The sequence below is a fragment of the Carlito syrichta genome, unplaced genomic scaffold, assembly GCF_000164805.1.
Source record: "Carlito syrichta isolate Samal-C Ts95f unplaced genomic scaffold, Tarsius_syrichta-2.0.1 Scaffold314048, whole genome shotgun sequence".
Taxonomy (NCBI): domain Eukaryota; kingdom Metazoa; phylum Chordata; class Mammalia; order Primates; family Tarsiidae; genus Carlito; species Carlito syrichta.
The window spans coordinates 217408-233384 of NW_007258144.1; the positions used below are offsets into that span (position 1 = coordinate 217408).

The following is a 15977-nucleotide window of genomic DNA, read 5'->3' on the forward strand; positions in this document are numbered from 1 at the left end:
GCCTGTAATCCCGCACCTTTGGGAGGCTGAGGTGAGTGGATTGCCCGAGCCCGCGGGTTCGAGACCCGCCTGGGCAGGCAAGACCTCATCTTCACCATAAAATAAAAAAATTAGCCAGACGTGGTAGTGCGCGCCTGTAATTCCGACTACTTGGAAGGCCGAGGAGGAAGGATCGCCAGAGCCCAGCAGGTCGAGGCTGCGGTGGCCGGGAGCGGCCACTGCACTCCAGTCTGGGCAACAGAGTGAGACTCCAACTTAAAAAAAAAAAAAAAAAAAAAAGTAGTTTTAGAATGGGTAACTACTCATCCCTAAAGAAACAAAAACTAAAAACCCATAGAGTTTGTGTGCTCTTTCCTCAAAAAACCTAGAAAAGAAGCCGGGCTTGGTGGCTCAGCCTGTAATCCCGCACCTTGGGAGGCTGAGGTGAGTGGACTGCCTGAGCCCGCGGGTTTGAGACCTGCCTGGGCAACTTGGCGAGACCTCATCTCTACAATAAATAAAAAAAACAGCCGGGCATGTAACGCGTGCCTGTGATTCTGGCTACTCAGAAGGCTGAGGTGGAAGGATCGCCGGAGACCAGTGGGTTGAGGTTGCAGTGGCCAGGAGCAGCCACTGCACTCCAGTGTGGGTGACAGAGTGAGACTCCAACACAAAAAAAAAACCCAAAAAACCTAGAAAAGAGGAGTTAGGTTTAAAGGATTTGTAGCGAAAAGCAAGAAAACAGGTACCAGAGTCATAAAGGAATTATAAGTATGATTTTTTCATTAAAATGATCTCAACTGAAGATATTACTCTAAAACAATATATTTCTATAATTTCAGTAAATCATAACTGAACTCTTACTAAATGGATATTTTACAGTAAAATCACCTACACAAACTTAACAGTGAGGTGAAACCTACCTACATGCTTGTAATATTGTTTATCATTAGCTGGTGTTTACTTGCAGGGTGATCATTTATGCCTTTTTTTTTTTTTGAGTTGAAGTTTCACTCTGTCACTCAGACTGGAGTGCAGTGGCCACTCCCAGCCACTGCAGCCTCAACCTGCTGGGCTCTGGCGATCCTTCTGCCTCAGCCTTCCAAGTAGCTGGAACTACAGGTGCGCACTACCACGCCTGGCTAATTTTTGATTTATTGTAGAGATGAGGTCTCATGAAGTTGCCTAGGCAGGTCTCAAAGCCGCGGGCTCAATCAATCCATTCACCTCAGCCTCCCAAAGCGCTGGGATTACAGGCTGAGCCACCAAGCTCGGTCTGTGCCTACTCTTTAACTTAATGAAGAACTTTGTGTTTGGAAGCATTTCCTTTTTATAAACCAACAAAATAAACATGGTTATCTTATGAACAAAGTGAGTTAAGATAATATATCTTATGCTACTATACTAATGATATTTGAAAGGGCTGATAAAAATTTTTTTCTTTTCCCATGGCTCAAATTTTTCACAATTTTCATATTTCCTTTTTTCTTAATAAATTTTTTATTTTAAATATATGGGGTACAATTCAGGTCAGGTATACAAATGTTCATTATGCAGGTACAATTTTTATATTTCTATTACTAACATTAGGCCTTTGTATAAGCATATAAATAAAGGTTATCTGATGAAATCTATCCTAAAAGCCTTCTTCCTTAACTAGAATTCAAATATAAAGAAAAAGTATAGCATACTTAGCTTGTTATATAATTCTGTCATGGTTTGTACACACACACACACACACACACACACACACACACACACACACACACACATATTTAGCAGGTTTAAGTAAAATTACAAGATAATGTGTTAATCACAAAGAAAAAACTGGTCATATCTCCTCCAAGATAATGATGTCTTGTAAAGACTGACTGAAAAGTTCTCAGTTTTCACTTGGACAAAATCAAAACTACTTGACAGTTCAATCTTAGGCCACAATGAGATACCAAAAGTTTATAAAAATAACTACAAATATTCTTAGTATAGCCACAGTGCCAGTGATAGGATAATAACATACATTAAAGTTGTCTATTAAACTAAATCACACTTTGTCTATAAGTGTTACCTTTTATTGATGTATTATATTCAGAAAAACATACAAGTACATAGCTTGATAAAATTTTACAAATTGAACACACCTCTGTACACCATCCAGAGCAAGAAACAAAACATAACTATTATCCCAGAAACATCCCAGAGCTCTTTTCTAGTCACTATCCCTTCTCCCTACTCAATTACAATTATTCTAATTTCTAGAAGCATAGATTAGTGTTTCATTTATACATAATGTACTCCTTCACATCTGGCTTATTTTCATTATGTCGCATTTGTGAGATCCATTAATGTTGGTGTACAGAGTTGTAATTGTTCATTCTAACTTTTTGTTGTTGTTGTTTATTTTTTGGAGTCATTCAGTTGCTAAGGCTGGAGTGCAGTGGCATGATCACTGCTCACCACAACCTTGACCTTTGGGCTCAGGTGATCCTTCTGCCTCAGCCTCTCAATGTAGATGGGACTACAGGTGACATCCCCCATGCTGACTAATTTAAAAAATTTTTTTTTTGTAGAGACAGGGTCTTGCTACGTTGCCTGGGCTGATCTCGAACTCCTGGGCTCAAACAATCCTCCTGCCATGGCCTCCCCAAAGTGCTGGAGTTACAGGCAAGAGCCACTGCCTGGCCATTCTACTTGTTGTATCGTATTTTTTTTCTTTTGCATGATTGGTTGATCCACTCTCCTGCTGATGGGCATTAGGGTAGTTTCCATTATTTTGGCTACCATATATAGCACTATTTGTCTTATAGCAAACACATGTATATATTTCTGTTGGGTTTTTACCTAGAAAAGGAACAGGATGAATCAGAAGGTATGCACAAGTTCAGCCTTGTAGGTTATGCCAAATAGTTTTCCAAAATGGCTTTAACAACTTATATGTCCAGCAGCGGTGTATGAGAGTTCCAGTTACTTTGCAGTCTCACCATGTTTCCACATACATCAGTTTCTCCAACATCTACAAAAACTCATGCAGAATTTTTTGACTATGCTGAATGTATAGATCAATATGCAGAGAAGTAACATCTTTACTGTATTCTAACCATGATTATGTAATATACCTCTGTTTATTTAGGTGTTCTTTAATTTTTGTCAGTAAGGTTTTAAAGTTGCCTTATTGAATTTTAAACTTACATAAAGTTATGTATCAACTCCCCAAATGCTTGTGACTTAAGCAAGGATACAGCCCATCTACAGTAGAAGAGAATAAAGTTAATACACAGGAGAATCTGAGAGGAGAGACAGTCAATCCAGTGATCCACTCCCTGAATCAAGTCAAACCTGAGGCAAAAATCCCTCTGTTATTTACCAGAGGTATTCACTTCCTCCCTAAACAAGAGTCAATACATTCTGTTTTGATTAAGTTAGCTTTCATTGTTTTGTAGCCACTTGTCCTGAAAAGAGTCATAATGCAGACATTTAGAATTTTAGAGAACTTCCCACTACTTGGGTGTGAGAAGTGAGGAAAAAGGAATCATGAAAGTTTCTAGCTTGGACAGCTAGGAGAAATGTGGTATCAACCACTGAGAGGCAAAACTGGTTGGGGGGCTAGGGAAGATGATTAATACAGATTTGAACCTGTTGATTTTGACTTATGGTGGAGGACATTTAAATAAAGATATCTCGGCCAGGCTTGTTGGCTCAGCCTGTAATCCCAGCACTTCAGGAGGCCGAGGCAAGTGGATTGCCTGAGACAAGCCTGGGCAACTTGGCGAGACCTTGTCTCTACAATAAATAAAAAATTATCTGGGCGTGGCAGTGTGTGTGCCTGTAGTTCCAGCTACTTGGAAGGCTGAGGCGGAAGGATTGCTGGAGCCCAGCAGGTTGATGCTGGGGTGGCCAAGAGTGTGCCACTGCACTGCAGCCTGGGCGACAGAGTGAGACTCCAACTCAAAAATAAATAATTAAGTCTCATAGGCAACTAGAATTATGAGTTTAAACGTGTGAGAGACGTGATGTGGGAAGCAGGAGACAGTGACCAAAATCATGGGAACAGTATATGATGTCATTGGAGGATCTGGAATAAAACGCTGAAGAATGTCAACACTTAAGGTCTTGGAAAGAAGACTGAGGAGGAGCCAATAGGAGAAAAATCACAAGACACCTGCTAGACTTTACAACAAAGGATCAAAATTCATGTATTTCATTTTAGTATAACTTTTAATTAGAGGACAATCTACGTCTTTTTCGCTTTTTAAAGTTTGAGGTTTTCTGACAGCTTATATTCCTTTTAGGTACAATCAAATCGAATCCCCTTCTTTCAAAGGATTAACTTACACATGAAATATCTTTGTGACTAACAAGCCAAAGGTTTGAAGCTTATGCAAAACAAACTGCTAAAAAAGAGAGAAGATGCAGAGAATATGATGTTATTTAAGAGTATAGTAAATATTCAAAGGCTTTTTAGTTTGATAATGTCCCACCTGTCTATCTTAGTTTTTGTTGCATTTGCTTTTGGGAACTTGGTCATGAATTGATTGTCTACTCCGATGTCTAGAAGGGTGTTTCCTATTGTTTCTTACAGTTTGAGGTTTTACATTTAAGTCCTTGATCCATTTTGAGTTGATTTTTATATATGGGGGTATAGGCAGGGGTCTAGTTTCTTTCTTTCTTTTTCTTTTTCTTTTTGAGTTGGAGTCTCACTCTGTTGCCCACACTGGAGTGAAGTGATTGCTCCTGACCACCACAGCCTCAACCTGCTAGGCTCCGGCGATCCTTCCGCCTCAGGTTTCCAAGTAGCTGGAACTATAGGTGTGCGCTACCACGCCTGGCTAATTTTTGATTTATTGTAGAGATGAGGTCTCGCCAAGTTGCCCAGGCGGGTCTCGAACCTGCGGGCTCAGGCAATCCACTCACCTCGGCCTCCCAAAGCGCGGGATTACAGGCTGAGCCACCGAGCCCAGCTCGGGTCTAGTTTCATTCTTCTTCACGTGGCTAGCTAGTTTTCCCAGCACCATTTGCTAAATATGGGTTCCTTTCCCCAATGATTGTTATTGATGACTTTGTCGAAGATGAGTTGGTTGAGGGACCGTGCTTTTATTTCCAGAATTTCTGTTCTGTTCTACTGGTCTATGTGCCTATTCCTGTACCAATACCATACTGTCTTGGTTACAGAGCCTTGTAATACAGTTTAAAGTCTGGGGTGTGATACCTCCAGCTTTGTTCCTTTCGCTGAGGACTGCTTTGCCTATTTCATGCTCTTTTTTGTTTCCATGTGAATTTCTGTATTGTCATTTCTAGGCACAGCAAAAGAAACCATTGAGAGCGTATGAGAGGCAAAACAAGGAATGGGAAAAAGTATTTGCAAATTATGCATCTGACAAAGGCCTAACATCCAGGATCTACAACGAATTCAAACTAACTGGAAGGAAAAAAAAAATCCCATTAAAAAGTGGGCAAAAGACATGAACAGACACTTCTCAAAGGAAGACATACAAGCAGCCAGCAGACACACGGAAAAATGCTCAGCCTCACTAATCATCAGAGAAATGCAAATCAAAACTACAATGAGATACCACCTAACCCTGGTAAGAATGGTTATCATTAATAAGTCAAAAACAACAGAGGCTGGCACAGCTGCGGAGGAAAGGAGATGCTGCTACACTGTTGGTAGGAAGGTAAAGTAGTTTAATCCCTATGGAAAACAACAGGGCGATTTCTCAACGAACTATAAGTCAAGCTTCCATATGATCAAGCAATTCCTCTCCTAGGAATTTACACAGAGGAACATAAATTGCTCTATAAAAAAGACACCTGCACATGCATCTTTACTGCCATACTATTCACAGTAGCAAAAACATGGAACCAATCCCGATACCCATCAAAATTGGACTGGCTAAAGAAAATGTACATATGATGGACTACTGTGTAGTCATAAAGAAAAAAACTCATGACTTTCACAGCAACTTGGATGCAACTGTAGACCATCATATTAAGTGAACTATAACAGAAAAAACTGAATACTGCATGTTCTCACAAATGGGCCCTGAACACTAGTCACACTAGTACAAGGGTGGGATTGACAATCTTGGGGTATTGCTGGGGAGGGGGTGGGAGCGGGTAAGAGAGGGTATACAAAGGGCACCTCGTCTACTACCAGGGGAAGAGGGCCAGCTAGAGGCCCAAATTTCACCTGCACGCAGCCTACTTATATAGCAAACGCTCACTTATACTGCATAACTCTAAAATAAAAATTTAAAAAGTATAGCAAAAAAGTCATAAGCTTTTAAAAGCCATTCTGTCACTTGAATCTCTTTGCAAGCATGTCAGGAGAAGGTCATTTCTGACCCATATGAAATGCAGCTTCAATGCTAACTACATTCTTCTCTTGCAACTTACAGCCTGATTCACACAAAGGGACCAACCCAATTCTACAGCAATTATAAATGCTATAGCATTTGCTATAATAATCCTACAAATATAATTAAAACTAAAAAACTTATCATCATATAAGCCCTTCCGTTATATCAGCCATATTTTTATAGTTGAATTTTTCCTCTAGATTTATATACCTTTAAAGATTGAGTGAAATTACATCTTTTATTAAAGAAGTAGTCTTAATTTTGAGTAGATACTCATCTACTTTGTCATTTCAGTAGCATGACATCTGAAATACTGGAATTGCTTCAAGTTGTCTATTTTATCTTGTATAACTATTGTGTCAATACCATAAGAATTATGATAAACAATAAATCTGATGAATTGGGTCAGTGGGTTTGCTATTGCAACTTAAGAATATGCAATATAGTTCCAAATACTATGAAACAAATAATGTACTTTAAAAGGTAATACTCAATTAAAAATTTTTTTATTTACCTTTATTTCTGCTCCTTTTGATTTTTTCTGCCAGTCCCATACAGTAAGCATATGTTCATTGGAGTCATCAATAACACATAAATGAACACCTGAATCCTAAAGAAAAGTCCATTAAAGGCATTTAAAAATTTCTGAATATGGCTTTCTAAGAAATATTGTATTATTAAAACAGCCAACCGTAAGATAATTCTAAAATCCTTTAAACAACTCGTCACTCTTTGAAACATAATGAATGTACTATTTATTACTAAAATTGTATTTTCCTCAGCAATATAAAGACTCTTTAAAAAAATATTTCCTATTTAAATTTTTTCTCCTAGGTTGATTTCTACTTGCCATCCAGTGACTTCTATTATCCAGATAGCAATTAACTTTGATGGTCTCCTAATTCCTTCTGCATCTTATGGTTCCTTCTTGTGGCTGTATTAAGGTATTTTCCCTTGATATAGAAGGGAAGAAATGTGTGTAATTTCCTAACTTGGTTCTTTACTAAATTTTGATGGTTTGATGGAATAATTTAAAGTTAATGGCTATTTTAAAGTTTGTGGATTTCGATTTTCTGTGATAGATCTGATTTTAATATTAACATGAATTAACAAGTAAAAATATAACAAAGTTCCCTTTCATTCTTCTGAAATCATTTTTATTCACATAATTTAAGTCTTCCAGTTTAAGAAAAAGAGCCATAAATGATATTACACAATTTTTTTCTAGTAGCATTTGTGGTAGAAGCCTCTCAATGTCTATGGAATAGAGAATCCTTGTAGTGAAAGAGGAAGAGGTACGAAGTAAGGGCAGAACTTGCCCGTTCTCTTTATCTTTTCCTGAGCTTGCACTGGAATGATTATCTGAAGTAGGAAAGCTCAGATTATGAGGTAGTTCAAGACAGTTTCACACTGTAGCAATAGTATCAACACCCTGACAATAGTTCCTACTATAGAGATTTATGGGGGGGGTAGTAAAAGTATTTCCTTTCTGTCCTCTTATCTCTGTTTTTAAACACCTTTCTTCCAATTCCTGACTTGTTGGGTCCTTTACATTTAGTGCCTTCAAGTTAGCAAAGCCCCTAAATTCATCCAAATATATCTTCTTGCTCTAAAACTGTCCTTTCTTCTACATGCCACAAACCTCCTATAATCCAGAATATAGCTGCAGATATAGCTAAGAACTGAAGAGATTATATAAATACACAAATTCTAAGGCATAAACAAGGCCCCATAAAATCTAGAGGAGTATTTATCTTTGAAATTTAAAAGTATAGATCCTAAAATACAGGTTGCCTTCATACTTTATAATTACATGTAATTCAAGAATAAAAAGAATGTTTAAATGAGTAACATCATGTCTCACTTTCTCCTCAGAATAAAACCTCAATGTTTAGATAAGACTGCTTGACACAAAATATTGAACCCATGTTGTTTTCAATTCAGAACCAGGATAATTCATCATTCCAGGGAATACAAAGGCTTGATTGTTTCTTTTGTTTCAATATGACACTAAGAAAAGCCTACATTTGTGCAGAAATGGCCAAATTTCATCTCTGCGACTTTTCTAAATAAAATAGATCTCTTCTATGATTCAAGTTGGAATGAAAGCACATCCTATTACTTGTTTCAAATTGGACTATGCTATGTATACATTCCTCTAACCATTTTCTGCTACTATATTGGAATTTCAGTATCTCAGGACAAAACAAAATATTAAGTATAATATCTTGGATCCTAATTAAACCTAAGTATGTTAGTACTTAAGATAGAATGCTAGCTTCATTAACAACAGCTAATGTCAGCAACAGCCAGCATTTAATTTTTCACCTCAGAATTATCACTTTCTACAGACACAAACATAAAACTGAGTTTATCGTTTTTCTGCTTTTTTGTTCAGCTTGCTTACTTTTCTAAAAGTTGTTACTTACTGCTTTTGAAAAATCCAAGCATCCTACTCCACGTTCAAATGTTCCAAGTCCAATAATTTGCAGTGTGGATAGACTGACTGAATCCCACACTCTGACATGGGGTTGCAGAGGCTACAAAACACAAAAGAGCAGAACTGATTGGTATTAGGTGGATGCAAATAAATGCCACTAGCACACAGAACTACCTGCTATTTTAAAAGAGTAATAGGCATGGATAAACATCAAATAAAGTTATGCCCTATTAAATTCTGAGTAGGTATTTTCTTCTCAGGCTATGAAAATAAGGAAACAACGATAAAAATAGTAGCAGCATAATCTGAGTATGTGCCAAATACTATTCTAAGTATGTCACACATTAATTCATTTAATCCTCATAATCCTGATAGATACTATTATAATTATCACTTAACAAATGAGAAAACTGAGATACAGAGATTTAAGTAACTTGCCCAAAGTTACACAGCTCTTAAAAGATAGAGCTAGCTCAAGCTTGTAGTCCCAGCAATTTGGGAGGCTGAGGCCAGAGAACTGCTTGAGTCCAAGAGTTCGAGACCAGCCTGGGCAACTTGGTGAGACCTTGTCTCTACAATTAATTTAAAAAACTAGCTGGGTGTGGTGGCGTGCACCTGTAGTTCCAGCTATTTGGAAGGTTGAAGTAGAAGGATCATCTGAGCCCAGCAGATTGAGGCTGTGGTGACCGTGAGTGTGCCACTGCACTCCAGCCTGGGCGACAGAGTGAGACTCTGACTCAAAAAAAAAAAAAAAAAAAAGAGTTAGAATTCTAACTCAGGCAATACTTTGCTTTTTTGCATTATCTTCGCTCCTGAAAAAAAATAACACATTTTTAAAAAGTCAGTGTCTAATAAACTGCTAAATAAACCGTATGTAAGCAGAATTTGAAACTGGAAAGGGTCTTAGAAGTCATCTAATAGACAGGTCAGGTGCAGTGGCTCATGCCTGTTATTCTAGCACTTTGGAAGACCAAGGTGAAAAGATTGCCTGAGCCCAGGAGTTTGAAACCAACCTGGGCAACTTGGTGAGACCTTGTCTCTACAATAAAATTAAAAAATTAGCCAGGTATGGTGGCACATGCCTATAGTTCTAGCTACTTGGGAGGCTGAGATGGAAGGATTGCCTGAGCCCAGCAGGTTGAGGCTGAGGTAGCCTTGAATGTACTGCTGCAGTCTAGCCTGGGCAACAGAGTGAGAATTCGACTCAAAAAAAAAAGTCATCTAGTAGAATCTCTCCATTCCTTGTCTTTAAAGAAAGTAAAGTCAGAGAATATCATGAGTACGGTTATGCGTATGCTAATCAGTTATCATTAATATTCACCACTGATCCTTAGAAATAAAAGATCTGTTATGTAAATTAATGGAATAATATCAAACAGTAAATGAAACTCTTTAAGTGATATCAGTTCTAGTCATATAAAATCAAGAGGTTAGCTGGGCATTGTGGTATGCAGCTCTAGCCCAGCTACTCAAGAAGCTGAGGTGGAAGGATCACTTGAACCCAGGAGTTTGAGACAGCCGAGGCAACATAGCAAGACCCTATCTCTGAAAAGACATACATAAAATAAAATCAAGAGGTTCATCAACTAAGGAAAATTGCAGTACCTTTTGACAGACATTAATAAGTTATTCTATGTAAAGAAAAATGGAATGAAAATATTAGTCCAGTTTGACAAGTAATTACTTTTCTTAGGAAGATAACATTTTTTAGAAAAATATATTTAAGTAGTATGATTCTCTTTTGTGTTTTGAAGTGGTCTTACATTCTAATATGCTTTCTCCTTGCTTATACTAGAAAATCTTTAGTGATTAAATTAAAAGAATAAAATAAATGAGTTGTAATTAAAATTACAACTAATTCTACAGAATACATGACACAGTGGCACTTACCCTTCCATCTTTATCCACGCCAGCTATCTGTCCAGTTGCAATCCTAATTTTGTCAGGATGTACAGCAAGACTAAAAAGCAGTATTAACAATAGTTTTAAATACAGGAAACATGCAACAGCAGAAATTTACCTTTGCATCAACACTTTTCAAACAAATGATTTTTTTTTTTTTGAGTTGGAGTCTCACTCTGTCGCCCAGACTGGAGTGCAGTGGCAGCTCCCAGCCACCGCAGCCTCGATCTGCTGGGCTCCGGTGATCCTTCCGCCTCAGCCTTCCGAGTAGCCGGAATTACAGGCATGCGCTACCACACCTGGCTGATTTTTTGATTTATTATAGAGATGAGGTCTCGCGGCCCAGGTGGGTCTCAAACCCGCGGGCTCAGGCAATTCACTCACCTCAGCCTCCCAAAGGCGCGGGATTACAGACTGAGCCACCGAGCCCGGCTACAAATGATTTTTAATCATTAAAATAACTCACTTTGAGCCGAGCTCGGTAGCTCAGCTTGTAATCCTGGCGCTTTAGGAGGCTGAGGTGAGTGGACTGCCTGAGCCCGCGGGTTCGAGACCTGCCTGGGCAACTTGGCGAGACAGTGAGTTTTTTTTTTTTTTTTTGAGTTGCAGTCTCACTCTGTCACTCGGAGTGGAATGCAGTGGCTGCTCCCGGCCACCGCAGCCTCAACCTGCTGGGCACCGGCGATCCTTCCGCCTCAGCCTTCCAAGTAGCTGGAACTACAGGCGCACGCTACCACGCCCGGCTAATTTTTGACTTGTTGTAGAGATGAGGTCTCGCCAAGTTGCCCGGGCAGGTCTCGAACCCACTGGCTCAGGCAGTCCACTCACCTCAGCCTCCTAAAGCGCCGGGATTACAGGCTGAGCCACTGAGCTCAGCTTATTTGTTTTCTTTAGCAAACCTAACAAACAACAATTAGCTGAAGATTTCTAAGTTTTCAGCTATACTTTTTTGTTAAGCTGTACAAATTAATGGAATCCTAAATTCAAAGAAAATATTTATCCACATCTGTTAAATTGTTTTCATTTGCTCAAGTACCTTTCTAGTTCATACACACAGGCATATATATTCACATGGTTTTATTATAATGAAGATGCAATATTGTAATACATTAATTTTAATCCATTAAAATATAAGCATCTTTTCATTTTGCTACATGTTCCTTATACATACTACTGACTTAACAGCTCTTCCATCTTTTAGGCCATTTCTACTTTTCTACAAAAGAAAACAGCAGTAAACACCGTCACACATAGTGTCTTTAACCTTTTAATTAGCTTTTATCTTGGATCCTAACTAAACCAAAGTACATTAGTACTTAGGCTAAATGCTAGCCTCATTAACAATAGCTAATGCTAGCAACAGCCAGCATTTAGTTTTTCAATTCAAAATTATCTAAATTCTTTAAGTCACTCTTGGGGCAAGAAATTTTTAAATAAAAATAGAAAGTAGTGTAGCATATGTGCCCAAATTGCTCATGGTACATATAAAAAATTGTCAGCTGGGCTCGGTGGCTCAGCCTGTAATCCCAGCACTTTGGGAGGCCAAGGTGAGTAGATTGCCTGAGTCTGCATGTTCGAGTTCAACCCGGGTAACCTGGCGAGACCTTGTCTCTATAGCCGGGCGTGGTAGTGCATGCTTGTAGTTCCAGCTACTTGGAAAGCTGAGGCAGAAGCATCGCCAGTGCCCACTCAGCAGGTTGACACTGGGGTGGCCATGAGCGTGCCATTGCACTCCAGTCTGGGCGATGGAGACTCCAATTAAAAATATATATATATATTGTCCAGCAAATTAAAAAAAAAGACATCTTCATCTGATATTTAGAATCTTTATAAATACTGCAACCAAGGGGTAAGCTTAAATGAGAATATAAAATTTTTTGTTTCTTGGTATGTATTGATTATTATTTTCCCAAAGAGAAGGACAAATTAAAATTGTCATAATTAAAATGCTCTAAAACGTTCACTTCAACTTCCTCATATTAAAAATTATACCTTTTATGCTGGGTAAAGTGGCTCATACCTGTAATCCCAGCACTTTGGGAGGCAGAGGTGAGAGGATTACCTGAGTCCAGGGGTTCGAGACCAGCCTGGGCAACTGGCAAGACCTCGTCTCTGCAATAAATCAAACAATTAGCTGGGAGTGGTGGCACACACCTGTGGTTCCAGCTAGTTGGAAGGCTGAAGTGGAAGGATCGCCTGAGCCCAGCAGGTAGAGGCTGCAGTGGCTATGTGTGTGCCATGGCACTTCAGCCTGGGCAACAGACACTGATCCAAAAAAAAATTATCATACCCCTTAATGCCTGGCACAGTACCGCTTGCCTGTAATTTCAGCACTTTGGGAGCCAGAGGTGGGAGGATCACTTGAGCCCAGGAGTTTGAGATCAGCCTGGGCAACATATCGAGACCTCATCTCTACAAAAAAATTATTTGGGTGTAGTGGTGTGCACCTGAAGTCCCAGCTACTCGAGAGGCTGAGGCATGAAGATTGCTTGAGCCCAGGTGTTAGAGGCTATGGAGAGCAGTGATTATTCCACTGCATTCCAGCCTAGGCAACAGAGCAAGATTCTAACTTAAAGAAGAAGGAAAAACAAAAAAAATTACAACTTTTAAAATGCTTCAACAATTGATACAAATGATACCTTGTTTTAATTTCTTTGACTACTAAGGAGGCTAGAGTATATCAATATGTTTCTTTAATTTCATTTCTCCTTACTAAGTTTTATGTTCTGCATGAAGGTCAACTACACTAAAGGTAACTAAAAATCTAATATATTAACATTTTGCCATTTCAGATCTCTCTTTTTAAACAATTTCTTTAAATTAAAATTTCTGAATTAGACTAGTATATTCACAGGGTACAAATATCAAAAGCTATAAAAGATATTCTAAGAAAAGTGTCTTTCCTACCTGCCCCATCTCCTAAGGTCTTGTCAATCTCACCCCGATCCCCAACCCCTATGTCACCTCTGCCAGGTAATCTTTGCGATTCGTTTCTTTTTTGTTTTATTTTATTTTAGTTTTGAGTCGGAGTCTCACTCTGTTGCCCAGGCTATGTGGCACAATCACAGCCACTGCAGCCTCAACTTGCTGGGCTCAGGCAATTCTTCTGCCTCAGTCTTCCAAGTAGCTGGAGCTACAGGCACGCATCACCACACCTGGCTGATTTTTTGATTTATTGTAAAGATGAGGTCTAGCCAAGTTGCCCAGGTTGGTCTCGAACCCAGGGGCTCAGGCAATTCTCTCACCTTAACCTCCCAAAATGCTGGGATTATAGGCATGAGCCACCATGCCCAGTCTAGTTTCTTTTTATTAATAATTCTAGGAAATTTTTATATACATGAAAGCCAAGATAAGCGTCTACTTTCCACCTTGTTTTTTTTATACAAATGGTAGAACACTGTGAATATTCTCTTGCTCTTAAATATTTGTACTTAGGAGTACATCTTAGGCATCTTTCCATATTAATACCTAAAGTGCTTTCTCATTCTTCCTTTACAGCTACATGGTGACCTTCAGGCATACTACGACCTCACTAGTCCTCAACTATAAAATACTCAGACCAATCTAATCTTTACTATCTATCATAAATAATGCTGCAATAAATCATTCTGCACATATATTTTTCTGTAAGTATAAAAGATAATATTTTAATCATCTCTAAAAGGCCGGGCTAAGTGGCTCAGCCTATATTGTTGTCTCTACAATAAATAAAAAATCAGCCGGGCGCACGCCTATAGTTCCAGCTACTTGAAAGGCTGAGGCAGAAGGATCGCTGAAGCCCAGCAGGTCGACACTGGGGTGGCCGTGAGTATGCCAGGGCACTCCAGGTTGGGCGACGGAGTGAGATTCCAACTCAAAAAAAAAAAAAAAAAAAGATCAACAATATTTACAAATATTCTAATAGTCATATATTAGAGCAATCTTTTTTCTAGATAAAGATATAGTTGCCAGAATAGTAGCGACATAAAAAAGTCTTTTAAATGTTAAAAATAATTAACCTAAGCAATAAATGTTTGAATTTAACTAAAAGGTAGCAAAAGTCATTTAGTAATTTTACAATATGCCTTAGCATTTAAAAGGAGTTCTCACATTTTCAGTCTGATACCCTCTGGCATATTTATGATCCTTAATCAACCATTAAGCCCCAAGTCCAAAATTTATCTACATAGGACAAATCTTCACTAATATTAAGTAACCAATAATCATTCTCAGAAACCTGAACACATATTTCCAAGGCAGTCCGCCTCACATATATTTCCAACACAGACCCAAGAAAAAAATGGCTACAGGGATCTGAGAAAGCATAAGGGGTTCCAATCAAGATTTATGGTGGGTGTATTTTATTGCTGCTGATACCACACCAACCATTTTGGCAGACTTAAGTCCTTTTTTTCCTTTTTAAAATATATTCTACAAAATGCCTATGATAGCCTTACATTCTCAGCTTTCGATAAGAAATCATTTTCAGTAAAACTCAAACTTAAAAAATATGAAATGAGGATATAAAAAAACAAACCAAAATTAAATGATACCAACCATTTCACACAGTCTGTATGACCCAGGTAGTGTCGCTGAGTTCTCTCTTCATAATTAAACAGTACTACTACTGATGCAATGAAATAAACAATTTCCCCCGTAGGAAGAAGGTAAACATTAGCTCTACAGTCCTTTCCTCGATAACCATATCTTAAAAGAAAGAGTCAAGGTTTTTAAAAAATAAATAATTTCAAGGTGTTAAACTAACAATTTTTTCAGGAACATATACCGAAAAGACTGGACTAGAACTAGGAAACTCATATCCTGCCATTATCCCTTGTGCGACCCTGAGTCCTTTAATATGTTTATATCTTAGTTTCCTTATTCATCAAACATATATTGAGTTCCTAATATACTTCAGGCACAGTGCTGAACAGTTCTAACAAAGAAAATGTGGGGCCTATGTTTCCAGAGCTTATGCTCTGGCAAAGAAGACAGAAATCATCACCAAATACATAATTACAAACTGTGGAAAGAAAAATGACAGGATGCTAGGAGAAAGCATAAATAGGGCCAGACGCAATGGCTCATGCCTGTAATACCAGCACTTTGGGAGGCCAAGATGAGAGGATTGCCTGAGCCCAGAAGTCCAAGACCTGCCTGGGTAACTTGGTGAGACCTCATCTCTACAAAATAAAAAAAGGTGGGCAGGTGGTATGCACCTGTAGTCCCAGTTACTTGAAAGGCTGAGGTGGAAGGATCACCTGAGCCCAGCAGGTCAAGGCTGTGGTAGCTGTTATCATGCCACTGTATTCCACTCTGGGCAC

The 15977-nt window shown here is 38.7% G+C and overlaps 2 protein-coding genes across 3 annotated transcripts in view; one reads left to right on the top strand and one right to left on the bottom strand.

Moving 5' to 3' along the window:
- The window catches only part of LOC103273442 (cytochrome c oxidase subunit 7A-related protein, mitochondrial), a 73778-nt gene extending 65352 nt beyond the window's left edge, over positions 1-8426 (top strand). Inside the window, exon 3 of the mRNA XM_021718973.1 lies at positions 8208-8426. Coding sequence (XP_021574648.1) covers positions 8208-8231 — 24 coding nt within the window. The 3' untranslated portion in view covers positions 8232-8426. The remainder of the gene's footprint in view (positions 1-8207) is intronic.
- EML4 (echinoderm microtubule associated protein like 4) overlaps positions 1-15977 on the bottom strand; it is a 174044-nt gene that overhangs the window by 37117 nt on the left and 120950 nt on the right. For both annotated transcript variants that reach the window (XM_008070872.2, XM_021718970.1), the window contains 4 exons: positions 15211-15360; positions 10663-10732; positions 8762-8872; positions 6847-6942 (listed from right to left, as the gene is read on the bottom strand). In XM_008070872.2, the coding sequence (XP_008069063.1) occupies positions 6847-6942; positions 8762-8872; positions 10663-10732; positions 15211-15360 (427 nt within the window). The remainder of the gene's footprint in view (positions 1-6846; positions 6943-8761; positions 8873-10662; positions 10733-15210; positions 15361-15977) is intronic.